The following is a 14,138-nucleotide window of genomic DNA, read 5'->3' on the forward strand; positions in this document are numbered from 1 at the left end:
TATCTCTTTGGTTTGCGATTCTTATCTACGTTGTGTATTTTGGTAGTGGTACTTACTATTTTTCACTATTCTTATTCATAGCATTCACACCAAAATTCTTCGACTTTTAGGATAATTGTATTTCCAGAATCATTATATCACTATCGTCATTTCTGTTTGTATTCTTATATTACCGTGCACTGATTTCGATGGAATTTCATACATGTTAGCAATTTATGTGATTCATGCGAATAAGCATGTTGGTATTCTTTCTCGTTTCTCATTTTTGCCTTACATTTGTGAACTAAGGCACAATAAACATGATCTATCTATGTATCTATCTATCTACCTATCTATCTCTCTTTCTCTCTTCTCTTCAACAAACTTCCACAAAATCACGTAATTTTGAACAATTACAATTCATATCGGTCAAAAAACGATGAAAAAATTGCGAATTAGTCCTGTTTGTACAGAGGCGAGGACAAAAAATAAACAGACGTGCAAAGACGCGGGGACTGACAAATTTAATACGTAATATTATATTTTATCGTGTATACACAAATGTACGACAAATTTCATTACTTAATTTTTATAACTGCCGCCTTTCGGTCCTTCGATATTATTCTCATTCGCAACTAATACCTTCGATATTTTGAATGAAAAATTTGTAGAATATCAAAAAAATAAACTGTGACGAAACTTAAATACAATTAATCGCGGTTTTAGTTTGGAACATGTTAATTCAGTTGCGTCTATTATAAAAAAATCAAGCTCATATTGTTCAAATTTGAGTGTGATAAAACTTCAGCATTTCTCACAGCGACAATTTTTCGTCAAGAGGAAATTTTTAACGTGAGAATTTGGACGGATCTTAGTTGCAACGTTTGAAGCGTATAATAACCATCTGAAAGACGAAGTACGATAATTCCCTCCCAAAAATATATTAAATTTTCTCCCACGTATCACGAGAAAACTATTTCTCATACATGTATATAAATTACACGCTTTATGTTTAGTGTTAATATATCGCGTTCGTGCGATCATCTTACCTGTGGCTACTCGAATATATATATCGATCTAAAATTATACATACTAAATTTGATTATGTACTCTTGATATAGACAAACAACTAGTTACAGTCGCTTTGCATTAATGAAATAAAAATCTCACCGACTAGCACGATTCCCAGTCGATAGAAATCATTGATATATGAGAATTTATGTTTACACGCATAGACACGCATCTACCATACGTATAAGTACTAAATGACGTATACCATAAATGTACAGTTACTAGATTGATGAAAAGTAAGAACTCGACGAAGATAAAACAGTAAAGCAATGAAAATGAAAGAAAAACACATCCTATCACAGTTGGTTACATACATAGCTAATCTAATCTATATTCTTCTATCGTATAGACTAGCCTATACTCTATTGTCTACCCTATTCTCTATTGTTTTATTCTTCCGACCCGTCTCGTTAGTTTAAGTATTTTGCAGCCCAGTCTGTTCTCCCATGAACTCCGCTAGATCTTGCGTTCAAAACGCTTCCAAACAGATTCGCCTGAAGTGGCGACGGTTTGTTAGTTGGTATGACTGAAATTTTGAAGAAACATCGTCAAGACAACAGTGAATAAAGATCAACTGAAGAGCTGGACAGGAAGTACAGAATTACTGCAAGTTTTACTTTTCAATTCGACCCTTCTCTGTTGAGGCTACAAAAATTAGTGAAACCTTAGCAGCTCGTGCAGCTTAGTAGATGAAAATGCGTTGATAAGCTCACCTGTACCACCGATTTGCGACGTACCATAAACGCTTGGGTATGGCATTCGTGTGCTTTGGCCAGCGACGTATCGACTTCTAGCTAAGTAATGTTGTTTCGCTTGGGTGTCAATATTTTCCTGAGATCCCCATAACGAATCAATTTTCTCCTCGATATCTTCTGGAGGATTAGGAACAGGAGGAGGAATCGACCCATTCAATGTAATTCTTGTTCGGTTGACATCCGCGTCGCCGTTTCTAAAAAAGTTCAGAAAAATAATATACCCGTCAGATATTAAGTCTATAGGAATAAAAATGAACAAGGGACATTCAGAGGCGGAATGGAATTTTATTGGGAAAGAATTTTTGATACAACACATTAGAGTTCTGTAGGTATAATAACATGGATGGTATTTGGCGGTGTGAATAATGATGAGATCGATACAAACGAATAAGTAAGAGTGCATTAAAAAAAATCGTCAATAACGATGAAACTGAAGCACGATATAAGCGTATAAACAGTATAAAAAATAGAAATACGTTAACGGATGCAATAAGATAAACCAAACGGCGTTTTTACCGGTTGGACAACAAAATGATAAATTCACCTGTCGTCCCGTGACATAGGCACAAAACGGAATTTTCAGACATTCGGCGCATAATGCATAATAGTATCGTCGTAGGTGGAGAAACAGATTGAGATGTGGAAAAAAGTTCGTTGTCGTAAATTATGAGCTGTCAAATCAAGTTCAAAACTGACCGCTGAGCATTGGACTCTCATTTTTACCCCATTATAGAAGTTTCCATGGTCTCCAGTGTTCGCGTACCAATCTTACAATTAGTCCATTCTATGGCACCTATGGCACCGTACAAAGTAAACGACATAATTATCTTTTGTCATTTTGCGTAAATATGAGCGTAAATTACGGATCTGCATTTTGTGGTGTACATACCGCTACAATCTGTAACAATGGGTATGTAAATATATTTATGTCCCGCTAGATGGCGCGGGTGTCGTGCCCCGGAGGCGTACCGACTCAGAGCCGCATCATCACTCGTGCAAATGTGCCGCGCCGCCGTGTAGATAAATGAACACACATCAGAAGGTAGCCACAAGTGAGCCGGCCCTGACTCGAAGCGCTTATGACGCCCGACACCCGCGTCATCTAGCAAAGGATCCATCGTTATAAACGTTATAAACCAACCACCGCGGTGCATGCCTAGATCTGTTGTCACGAAGCCGTAAATTATAACGGAATGAAAAAGATCTGTAATTTACGCTCTTATTTACGCAAAATGATACAAGATTATCTAGTCGTTTACTTTCTACGGTGCGAAATAATGGACTAAGGTTGATAGGTGAATATTGGAGATTATGGAAACTTCACTAATGCGGTAAACATGTGAATCCGATACCCGGGCGGCCATTCTTAAACTCGATTTGATAACTCATAATTTACGAAAACGAACTGTTTTTTCACATTTCGACCCGGTTCTCCATCTACGATGATACTGTGACACATTATACGTCGAATGCTTGTGCGCGAATACTTTCTGTGCCTCCGTCGCTGAATGACAGCTGAATTTGTCATTGTACAGTCTGATCGATTAGAACACCGTTTAGTTTATCCTGTTACATCCCGTTAAAAATAAGTGTGATACAAAGCTTGTAAAACTTGAACTACAAAAATGACATAACGCCCTGACTAAAAGGTTTCAAGAAAATTATAAACTTTTACAAAAATATATGATCTATTAACGACAATTAAAGTTGTCAAAACGATAGCAAGAGATATTGCAGTCAACTCAATCAGAAGCTGTTCTTCACACTCAAAGTTCAACTCTAGTTCAGTAGGTACTTTTTTCTCAAAATTCAGAGAATAAATTTCTGCTTGCTGATCTTTACAAAATTGCCCGTGTCCGATGTACTTTCTATTGATAATAAAAGCGGCGAATCGCAGCAAATTGTGCCAAGAAAACCGTGCGACTAATAGTAAAGAGTAGCGAATTGTATCGATAAGAAAATACACAGGATGAAGAATCAACACACGTGAAGTAAGGCAACATGTTACAGAGCGAAAAAGATGAGCGATTGTAATTCCTAATTGAAAAAAAAACGGAGATATTCCAACGAGCTGCTTGCCTAATATATCAACAACGACTTGAACATCAGTAATAAATTTTATGGATAATATTTCGTCATTTGCTTTCAAAACTCGTGCAGTTTCTATTACAATCTGCTGGAGAAAACGTAAACATTCGCTCTGATGGAAAAAGAATAAAGAACTAATAACCAAGGTGATAACAAGTGCCAGGAGAATGTTGCAGCGATTTCTAAATGCTGCTGTATACCTGGACGGCAGGGCAGTGCTCTGTCCTGCGATGTAACGAGCTACGCCAAGGTAGTGTTGCTTCGCCGAGACCTTTCTTGAAGAGTTTTTAAGGTTCGGTTGAACGCGAGTCCAATTCTGGGATGGCAATGACTCGGTCCAAGCCGGCTGAGTCCACCTGGCATTCGTCTGTTTAACGTTTTCTTGAGCATTGTTTGGATAGGTGGAATTCCAATTAGTTCGATTCTCCTTGTAGACTCGATCCGGTAGCAGCTTTGCATTCGTGTTATCCGGTAGAATTTTTCCACTGGATTCAATAATCCCATAAATTTGGAAGCACTATTAGGACATGTAATGCATCCGGCTGACGCGGAAGCAGAACATGAAGACTTAGCTTCTGTGGTTAGATCTTAATATGAAAACTCACCCTAAAACATCAGCAAACTCGTCATCATCCCATACTGCTGTATTTTTTTCTTGTTTCCGATTACTATTGTTAGTTTTATTGTTAATATTGTTATTGGTATTGTTATTGCGTGTGTATAACGGCATTACGGGTTGCTGAACCTGTACTTTTTCCTGTAACCTACATTTGATATAATTTAATATAATCACGGTTTGTTATTCCTGATGTCCAGATTAAAAATACAAATTAAAAAACTGTTCTTGCGAATTGGCAACTGTACCTAGTCTGAACAACAGTACTGATCATATCCGGTTGATTGTAAGTTCCGTTTGAAGTGATTATCGAGGCAGGCAGATTCACCTTGTTCATAACAAGTTCCCGCTGTGATCCTACAGCCATTTTTTTGCTACTGACTTGTCGTGGTCCACCAACTTGGAAGTAACGATACCTGCGAGATATGCAGTAGACGATGTAGGGCGGAATTAGCCAAACATAAGCGCTGAACTGATACGGAATCTATATTCTATACCTCAAAGATTGCTGCGCCGTCGGTCTTTGAACCGGATTCCACCTCATCATGTCTTCCATAAGTGAGACAGATTCCTGACTGGCGTTTGGTATCAATTTACTCAACGGGGTAGGACTGAAGTTTGGAAATTTGAAATTCATGGCGGCAGCCAGCTGATAACCCTCAGGCCAGTCATCCTACAATTACAATTAGTTGTGAAAACTAATTCGAAGATGCAATGATATTCCTCAATTTGACCAAATTCAAAATAACAATCGCCCAAGTACCTTGTTTGGTGTGCCAATAACAGAACAGATTTTAAATATCTCGTCAATCTCGCTATTGCCAGGAAATAATGGCCTAAACGTGTATAATTCAGCCATTATACAACCAACGGCCCAAATATCTATGGGGCTGTTATAAGTAGTAGAGTGCAACAGAACTTCTGGCGCTCTATACCTAGAATAAATTACATTACAGTGCCGTCAGAACTCGGAGAGATAATTGAAGTTGATTTTTGACAGTACGTACTGTTTTCGCAAGTACATACAACAAAGAAAGTAATAAAGGAAGTAATGAAGCATCAATTTTCGAACGACACAATCATCCCTACTTACCATCTGGTAGAAACATAATCTGTATAAGGTGGTCTTGATCTAATTTCTCTGGCCAACCCAAAGTCAGCAATTTTTATCAGTTCTGGCCCCATGCAGAGCAAATTTTCAGGTTTCATGTCGCGATGAAAGAAGCCGTGCTTGTGCATGAAAGCCAAACCCTGCAATACCTGATATACCATGTTTCTGATCACAGGTTCGGGAAAAAGTTTCTCCCTGTTATTGAAAATTAATCAATAATGTTAGCGACGTCATTAAGCTGAACTATATGAATGGAGATGAATCTGTAAATGAATCCTTAAACACCTACCTATCTTTCATCAGTTGATAAAGATTCTCCTTCATGTATTCAAAAACAAAATACAAAACATCATTCTCTCGTATCACTTCCTTCAGTTTAACTACGTTTGCATGACTGAGTTTTTTCAGCGACTATGTGTGGAGGAAACATCGGATTATTGCTGGATATGTCAACATGAAGTACGATATAGAGACAAATCAAGGAAAAGGAAATATCATTCGATACCTTGACTTCCCGCAGATTCATAGCTTCTTCCCAAGAATAATATTTTCTTTTCATCCTTTTTATCGCCACTTTTTCACCCGTATCAATTCTCTGACCAAGTACAACGGATCCGTATGTCCCATCTCCTAACTGATGCAACGTAATATACCGATTCATCTTCATTTGCGCCCGAAGGATTTGGACGATATTATAATCAGGAGGTGTACCAGCCGATAGGAATAGCAATGCAGATGTTGAATTTTCTGACAGGATTATGGGAGGCTGTTGTTAACACAGTGATTCGCCATCTAAAGCGAAAGACACCTAATGTATTTTAGTTTTGTATAATTTCTTATTTAGTTGTATTCACATAGACCAAATATGTGACACTTGTTAACATTTACTAAGAAGTGAAAGCCGTGGATAAATAGATGATTGAATATGAAGCGAGTATATAAGTAAGACCGAAAACGAATTATAATTATTGCGTATACCTGCAATCTTAAGATGTGTCAATGTCAAAATTACTATCTGTAAAATTGAATGAAGTTTTAACAAGTTTTGAACTTACTGCAGCTATAACGTGACCGTCAACCGCAGAGAACGCAATTCGATAACGTCGAGCAGAGAGAATCATACAATCCCCTTCGAGTCGACATTTAATATTTCATAATAATTTCACCTCGACACGAATATATTCTCGCAAACTGGGTAGGTATCTGACCCAACTTCGTACTACATTTACTACGTTGTCATGGTCACGGTCTTATATACAGGTGACACTACATACACATGTCCATGCTATACACTGATTACTTTCGCAAGATGGCGGCGGACTTGCCGAATGATAATTCAATACTCCTTCTTGACCGACGGAAATTACTGTCGTGTAATTTTTTAAATTTCGAATGAGCAAAGGCGCCAATTGGGTATTTGCATGATTTTTATATTTCTTAACTTTTGATGTTTTTCGATTCTATAAATTTTTTTAGAATTTTTGAAAAAAAAAATATTTTGTTTTTGTTTATAAATATTTAAATAATTTAATAAATAAAAGTGGTCCTAAATCACATAAAAGTCACGTGACATAAAACGGAATGTGATTGGTTTGACGTCATTGTGCTGCTACTAGCGCGTTTATTTGAATCCACAAAGAGTAATGTACAATATTTTCTAGCGCTAAAAAAATTTTAAGTAAGTTTTTTAAACTTTAAGTTTGATACATTGTATAATTAATGTCAGACTTCGGTGAAAATAATTAAAATAGAAATCAATTTTTTTGTGGTGTTTTTTTTTTTTTAACTCACACGGATAATTGTGTGGAGGTTATGATCACGTCAATGTTATTATACTAAGAATGTTAAGCAAGCATTAGTTTGAGTATTTTTACAAGTTGGTACTATACACCAACAAAAATCGTTTTTTAATGACATATTAAATAATTTAATAACTTTAGTTTATAATAAACAGCACTATCAGACGTTCTTTTCATCAATCACAACACAGAGCAACAGCTGATTACACGTACGGCGTGCTTACAGGAGAACTTGGCGCTAAAAATTTCAAAAAAATTCAGCATTGTGACGTCACATACGCGAGATGGAGCTACTTATTCATTTAAATATTGCCTTTTTTTTATTTATTAAATTATTTAAATACTTATAAACAAAAACAAGATATTTTTTTTTCAAAAATTCTAAAAAAATTTATAGAATCGAAAAACATCAAAAGTTAAGAAATATAAAAATCATGCAAATACCCAATTCGATTCTTCTCAACACAGTAGATTGTTATAGAGTTTGCAATTCTTTATTATAATTGTGACATGTGGACCTCGATTTAGTTTACCTAAACTAGAGAAATTTCAGGGTATCACGATTCTATACGCGCAATAGAATATTGAACGTTGATTGAGGATTCTTCAGTCAACGTATTGAAGTATTCGCTTCAGATTAATTTACCCGACAGCGAAACTGCAATTTGAAAAACTACAACTTGTCAGTATTTGACCAATGAAAATGAGTAGTTTTTGGGATTCCAATGTATATTCAACCTTCATAACACTAGAATGAATGATCTGGCTTCTCTCCAATTTACTCGTTGTCAGCCCTTCGTCTAAAACAATTTTTTAATTGTTCGTTCGTTTTTTGACCACAATGAGAAAAATGTATCGAATTCGCGTTAATGAGGTTCGACCAACTATTAAGTAGCATTTTTTGTAGTTATTTTATACAATCGGGTGGTCCATATTTAGGGCTCGGACGAATTTTTCATCATTCGCCCTCCAAATCGGCTCGAAATAATTTAAAAGCAATTTCCTAATTTTTTCAGATTTTGATATCAACTCTAATCCCTGTTTGTAAGCGGGTGAATTTCCGTATTCATATACACGTGTTTTGACTATAGTCTCAGTATATATTTTATTGCAAGAGTAATATTGGCATTGTCACTACTATCTGATACAAAATTCACATCATACCAGGCAATGTAGACGAATCTGACTTTTTTTGGCATTTAGTGAATGTGCAATTAAAGTTTATATCGGACAAGATTTGGAGTACCAGAATGTACCCAAACAAAATCTTCAGTCAACGCTAATGGTACTAGCAACGTAGCATCATAAACATATATGAATGTTTAATACGTAAATAAATAGTTTTGTAATAAAAAATTATTTTTGTATTATTTAATAGTCGATTGAACACTCTTAAAAGTTTCATAAGGATATGCTTTGTTTTGGCTAAGAAAAATACTCTGAAATTTCAGTGTTTTTTCGGTCTTTTAAGTGTATGTTAAGCCCTTTTTCGCGTTTGAGATACGTGGGCTTTGATATTTTGAGATATATAAGTCAGCGTCGAAATCGACCAGGGAACCCCCCTCAGGCATGTCTTGTTACAAACATGGTTGACTTCGCTATATTTCCGCCGTTGACTCAGCTGTACGGGTCTGGCTACGACGATCAGTTTTAATAACGTGCCCAATGGGAATATTGCGATTTCCTAGAGTGACTATAGTAAATATTTAGTATCACAACAATTCAGGCAATGTTGCGTTTGCGATAAACACTCAGCTGGAAACGTATGTGTTCTGTAGCAATAAAGTGTTGCAGTAACCAAGATAGACAGAAAATATTGCTGACCGAACCAGAATTCTTGTTGAGTGGTGGAAACGCTTTTTTCAGTGTAAATATATTTTGAACTGCGAAATTTAGCAACCAATGGCAATTTTGACTTTGGTTTTTACATATTTTTCATTTTGTGGGTGTAGCAGGAACGTAGCAGGTTTGTCACGAGGCGCTAACTTGCATCAAGCTTCACGTAAGAGGAAATCTTGTTATCGTGGCTAGCAGAAATGGAACGTTGTACAAAATACCTAGTCGAGTTTTCTGGGGCTCCGATAATTAATTAGAAGATCGACAAGCTTCTATTCAAAGTGATAAACCGCTCTGCCGTTAATTAAACGCCCCCTCCTCTTAAGTCTGACGAAAATTTTTTATTGGATGTTCATTCTTCAGCTGCTAAAAAAAAATAGTAAAGGTGATCGAGGCACAAAACAGGGTAATAAAATTGAAATTGAAGACCGGGCGGTTGAAGGAGGGAACTGATTGTAAGACCCCAGAAAGTTTGAGTGCGAAATTGGATGCGACAAAGTATTAAAGAGTAAAAAAGCAGTGTTGAGGACAATTTTAGAAAATTCGAGACGCTAACTGCGACGCAGGTAGTCCGAACCAAGTTCGAACCACGTTCACAACTAGAAGTAGAACCAACGCCGCGCCCTCCGAACAAATTTTTGGAACTAATTTATTATTACAGAAACATGTCGGTATCGTATTCCCGAACGTCGTATCGTGGCATCAGTAGTGTTATTTATTGTCAGTAAAGAAAGTAAATGTGGACGGGTTACCGACATTCTTTCCCTGTCGAAAAATTAGTTCCGAAACTTCACTTTGTTCCAGAGGGCGACAGATCTCGGAGAATACACGTAACGTGAATATCGGGCTTTTTCCCCACAATTTGGCGCCAAAAGTAGTCAAGCACGACAAAGCACGGTGGACGGATTCTCAGCGGCCGACTTCATACAATAGCAAGCTGTAGCATTACGGCGATTATTATTATTTGTCCTCATTTATTCATCTGGAAACTTGAACGCATCGCATAGCATTCGATCGAAGAAGTCAGCATGACCGGTGAGTGTACTGCGCAAATTTTAGCGAATATTCTATCCTAACCCATTTATGTAAAACGGCGTCAATATCTCATGAGAATTGTACCGGTTTAACCCTCAGCTCACCGTCTGATCACTGTCTCATATTTTTCCCACCAGCAAATAACATCGTCGACTGGACCCCGGATTTTTTTTTGGCAAACGAAGCCAAATGTCGCCTTGTACTAAGTGAAACTGCTAATCGACTGTCGGTGCCATCCCTTAACTCCCTACCCTTACACTCGTTTAAGGATAAGCAATTGGCCAGGTTCCGAGGAATGATTCAGGACACTTACAACCCTGAGTACTACCTTGATCGATTTCAAATTCGCAATGTTGCCACTAATGAGACGACAACCTGCCGCGGGCGGTACAGAGATACATTGGACTCCTTGGTACGTATCAACGTCAGTTCTCCAAATCTCATGTGGCCTTGTGCGCTTTATAATCGGCGGAGATCTCATGTAACGTCATAGGTACCTGATATTTTCGTTGTGAATTAAAGCTTACCGTACTGTCAACCTCTTTGTTGGCCGAGATGGTAGTCAAAAGATGGCCTACAGTAAATGATGATTAGCAGTTACAGGTGCGAGCGGCTACAAGTGTTGTTCGCTTCGTGTATAATACTGCCTACAATGCAATACATTTTTTCTTAGTATTTTCAAAGCTGCCGTACACCATAGTAATGACAGTCACTTTGACGTGAACTGCACTGATTTGCATTCTCGTTGTATTCGTTCATTTGTTTGTTTCCTTACCAGCCAGGTGAAACTGTGATCGTTGACTCCAAAGAGAATGTCAATGCTGAACGGCAGACATGTTTTGTTATATCAGTTCCTGGCGTCAACAGTTGGGCAAAGGAAAAGTGTACAGTGCGCGAAAATGCACCTCAAGTCTCAACTAACACTGCCACCAAGCGTTCACTAGAATCTGAAGAAATGGAATGTGTAGAATTCAGCAGCAAAAAACACACACAAACAACCCCGAGCTCAGGTGATGGCGAACCACGCTTGCTGTCCAGAGAACATGCAATGAATTTCCCCCTTCCCAATGACGATGGTAAAGCCTGCATCGTGAAGGTGTGTCTGTATTGCAACGTTCTACAATTAATTGTTCACTTTTGTTTATCTTTCGTGACAATTCACGTTTGTAGAATTCACTCGAAAATCACTTTGAAATTCACGTTCTGTTTACTGTATGAAAGGTATTGGAGAGGCTGATTCGCTCTAGCTGAAAAGTTTATTTAGTTAGAATTTGAAATACCTATGCCGCTCTTTTAACTTTACAGATATATGATGAAACGTCGTTCAAATTGAACCAGATCATCGACATTGTAGGCTTCATATCCTTAGACCCAGCTTTGAGCGTTGCTCATGATCCAGACAAGTTGATGGATGACATCGAATTTCAGTCTCACAATCCACCCGTGTCGCTGATACCTCGATTGCACGCGATCGATGTCAAGGACGTGTCTATGGAGGAGGTTCCACAAACTATCCAAGGTGATTTAACCTTTCCCGTTACCACACGGAGTGACCTGAAGCTAGTGCTGAGTCAGATTCTATTTGGAGATGTCTTAGCGGCCGAATATGTCATATGCCACCTAATATCTTCCATGTAAGTTTTTGGCAATTTTTAGTTTCATATTAAAAATTACAGTTGTATCCTAAATTATCTTAGTTGTATATTTAAGATGTAAAATAGGTATTCTACTTTCGCCAGACGAACAGAAACCAAGCTGATGTCTTAGAACACCACCATTTATTTTCACAGCTATTTGAGACGGGACTTTCTATCCCTTGGTGCGTTTCCGTTGAACATAACGAATTTGCCTCTCGATAAGTGCAAGACTTTTCCAGAAGATTTTTATGGAATATTATCATTGTTGCTGCCGAAAAGTCACCTCATTGGCATGACTTTGGATGAACTTAACAACCTGAATCTGCAGCCCAAGTACGTGTACTTTCCCAATGAGAAATTATTTATTCATTTATTGATACTCAAATTACATCAAGAATTTTATATTGGACAATTTGGGATTAACCGGGCTCATTCTTCATGTTGTTTCAGAAAAGACTACGACTGCAACAGATTGACTAGCGGGGTGTTGCAGCTCAGCGATAATACGCATCTTGTATTAGATGAAACAAAGCTGACCGACGGTCAGGTTTCGGCAAACGGGAGGAAAAATTATGAAGCTTTCTCCACGTTGATTAATTCCCAGACGGTTACCTATGACTTCAAGTATTACACAATGGATTTTCCGGCTGACATACCCGTTCTGATACTGTCGGAATCAAAGTCTATGATTCCTGTAAGTTTCTTGACATTTCACACATCTCCACAGTCTCCAGAATATTCTTTTTTCGTTCAAGTGCCGATTGAGCAGCTGACTCAATGAATGATATTTAATTTGATTCTCAGAGGAAAGTCATATTTCTCGTAATGGTAAAAACAAAAATCTGCTTCGTACTTTCGTGTACGGTTGTTTTGCATGAACTTAACAGTTTCAGCTAGATACGAAGAATATTTAGTGCAATTTTCAGTCAACATCTTATTTTCTTTTTCCATCTTCACGAATTTCAGTGTTATAGGCAAATCGTGTTGGAAAAGAATTCAAACAGTGAGAATATCTATTCGGAAACCCTGGAAGCAGTCAGGCATTATTTGAGGGATGAAACCAGGATATATAACATTCGAAACTGGTTGAGGGTATCGAGGCGACGCGACATCGCAATCGAAACCGAGAATAGCATAGGAGACGTGAGTTTTGCACGGGATGTAGAGGATAAAAGAAATATTCCGATGAGTAAAACACATTTTTTTCCCTAATTTCGCAGGTAATCCAAAAGGATTTCGTTGAAATGCGTCAGTTGGACAAAAGTACATCAGCGGAGGATCTGCATTCGCTAATGGTTCTCGCTAGATTGATATCGATGTCGCACGGTATGGACAAATTGACCGTTGATTACTGGCACGAAGCCGTTAGAATGGAGAAGGAACGTAAACGCAGACTGCAGAGATAGCGCGTGCAGATGTGAAATGAGTCATCAGTTTTCCGAAAATACTCGCGTATGAATTACACACAGCTTCCTAAATATGTATATGCCTTTTTTACAACTTCACCGAACCATCTCGGATTTGTTTTTTTTATTTTTATTTATTTCTCTTACCCAAACTAAATTCTGCCCTGTGTATACACAAACGGCGTTATAACGACTTCGAACCTCGAGGATCTTGGCTAGCGATCAAAAGCCATCAAGTTAATGATGGCTGGCAGGTAGATAAGCACTCTGTCTTGTCGACGTTAACAGCGAACAAACAGGATATCACACCTATCAATAAGTTATTCGTGGAGAGAAAATCCCCTGAAATGAATCAACAATATTATATGATTCAGTGGTGCAGAAGTGATATCTTCGATCCAAACGGTTCCCGTTGATACATACGGAGCTTGAACAAGCTAAAACTTGCGTAAGGCTACGACTGTGAGTAAAAAAAAGAAAAGAAATATTGTGAAATGTTTGACAGTCGAATTTGAAGATTGATTCTTATTTTTCATAATTCAAAATAATTGCAGGAATAGTTCAACTTTTACGTCATACTTATGTACGTATATCAGGCAATAAAGTTTGGATTCTTTATGTATTCATGTTTTAAAATTTCTTTTTCGATTCATTCTATCGAGGGGGAATTCGTAATGTAATTAAAATAAAGCGTGCTCGATTTTTCAGGCAAGTCCAGAACACATTGTACCCGGAAGCCGACAGAGAGTGATAGCGCGAACGTTCCGACAATGGAATTTAATGGAAATTTCAAATCCACGAGTAA

The 14,138-nt window shown here is 37.7% G+C and overlaps 2 protein-coding genes across 5 annotated transcripts; one reads left to right on the forward strand and one right to left on the reverse strand.

Moving 5' to 3' along the window:
* Window positions 1-484: 484 nt before the first annotated feature.
* LOC124217752 (serine/threonine-protein kinase dyf-5) lies at window positions 485-6,903 on the reverse strand. 3 transcript variants are annotated; one of them, XM_046623766.2, is made up of 11 exons: window positions 6,676-6,903; window positions 6,126-6,412; window positions 5,910-6,031; window positions 5,603-5,815; window positions 5,273-5,444; window positions 5,007-5,182; window positions 4,758-4,925; window positions 4,499-4,657; window positions 4,094-4,378; window positions 1,764-1,999; window positions 485-1,576 (listed from the first exon to the last, which is right to left on the reverse strand). In XM_046623766.2, exons 2-11 carry the CDS (start codon window positions 6,285-6,287, stop codon window positions 1,461-1,463), a joined length of 1,809 nt encoding a protein of 602 aa, XP_046479722.1. In that variant the 5' UTR covers window positions 6,288-6,412; window positions 6,676-6,903; the 3' UTR covers window positions 485-1,460. The 3 variants fall into 3 exon arrangements, with proteins under 3 accessions (XP_046479722.1, XP_046479724.1, XP_046479725.1); XM_046623768.2 differs by having other exon boundaries at window positions 6,126-6,428; XM_046623769.2 differs by lacking the exon at window positions 4,499-4,657.
* Window positions 6,904-10,054: 3,151 nt separating this feature from the next.
* On the forward strand, window positions 10,055-13,955 carry LOC124217753 (mini-chromosome maintenance complex-binding protein). Of its 2 annotated transcripts, XM_046623770.2 has the most exons (8): window positions 10,055-10,290; window positions 10,428-10,702; window positions 11,069-11,386; window positions 11,596-11,924; window positions 12,081-12,260; window positions 12,378-12,621; window positions 12,894-13,070; window positions 13,148-13,955. In XM_046623770.2, the coding sequence occupies exons 1-8, from the start codon at window positions 10,284-10,286 to the stop codon at window positions 13,331-13,333; spliced, it is 1,716 nt and encodes a 571-aa protein (XP_046479726.1). In that variant the 5' UTR covers window positions 10,055-10,283; the 3' UTR covers window positions 13,334-13,955. The 2 variants fall into 2 exon arrangements, with proteins under 2 accessions (XP_046479726.1, XP_046479727.1); XM_046623771.1 differs by lacking the exon at window positions 13,148-13,955 and having other exon boundaries at window positions 10,060-10,290; window positions 12,902-13,066.
* The last annotated feature ends 183 nt before the right edge of the window (window positions 13,956-14,138 follow it).

The sequence above is a fragment of the Neodiprion pinetum genome, chromosome 4, assembly GCF_021155775.2.
Source record: "Neodiprion pinetum isolate iyNeoPine1 chromosome 4, iyNeoPine1.2, whole genome shotgun sequence".
Classification (NCBI taxonomy): domain Eukaryota; kingdom Metazoa; phylum Arthropoda; class Insecta; order Hymenoptera; family Diprionidae; genus Neodiprion; species Neodiprion pinetum.

What these genes read in the sequence shown, in the direction of transcription:
- LOC124217753 (XM_046623770.2), top strand. An exon ending in GTAAAGCCTGCATCGTGAAG is followed by an intron (nt 11,387 to 11,595) that starts GTGTGTCTGTAT and finishes TTAACTTTACAG; the next exon opens with ATATATGATGAAACGTCGTT. An exon ending in AACCTGAATCTGCAGCCCAA is followed by an intron (nt 12,261 to 12,377) that starts GTACGTGTACTT and finishes ATGTTGTTTCAG; the next exon opens with AAAAGACTACGACTGCAACA.
- LOC124217752 (XM_046623766.2), bottom strand. Translation starts at nt 6,287, where the DNA reads ATGAAGATGAATCGGTATATTACGTTGCATCAGTTAGGAGATGGGACA. An exon ending in TGAATCTGCGGGAAGTCAAG is followed by an intron (nt 6,032 to 6,125) that starts GTATCGAATGAT and finishes CTCCACACATAG; the next exon opens with TCGCTGAAAAAACTCAGTCA. An exon ending in AGTACTGTTGTTCAGACTAG is followed by an intron (nt 4,658 to 4,757) that starts GTACAGTTGCCA and finishes TATCAAATGTAG; the next exon opens with GTTACAGGAAAAAGTACAGG.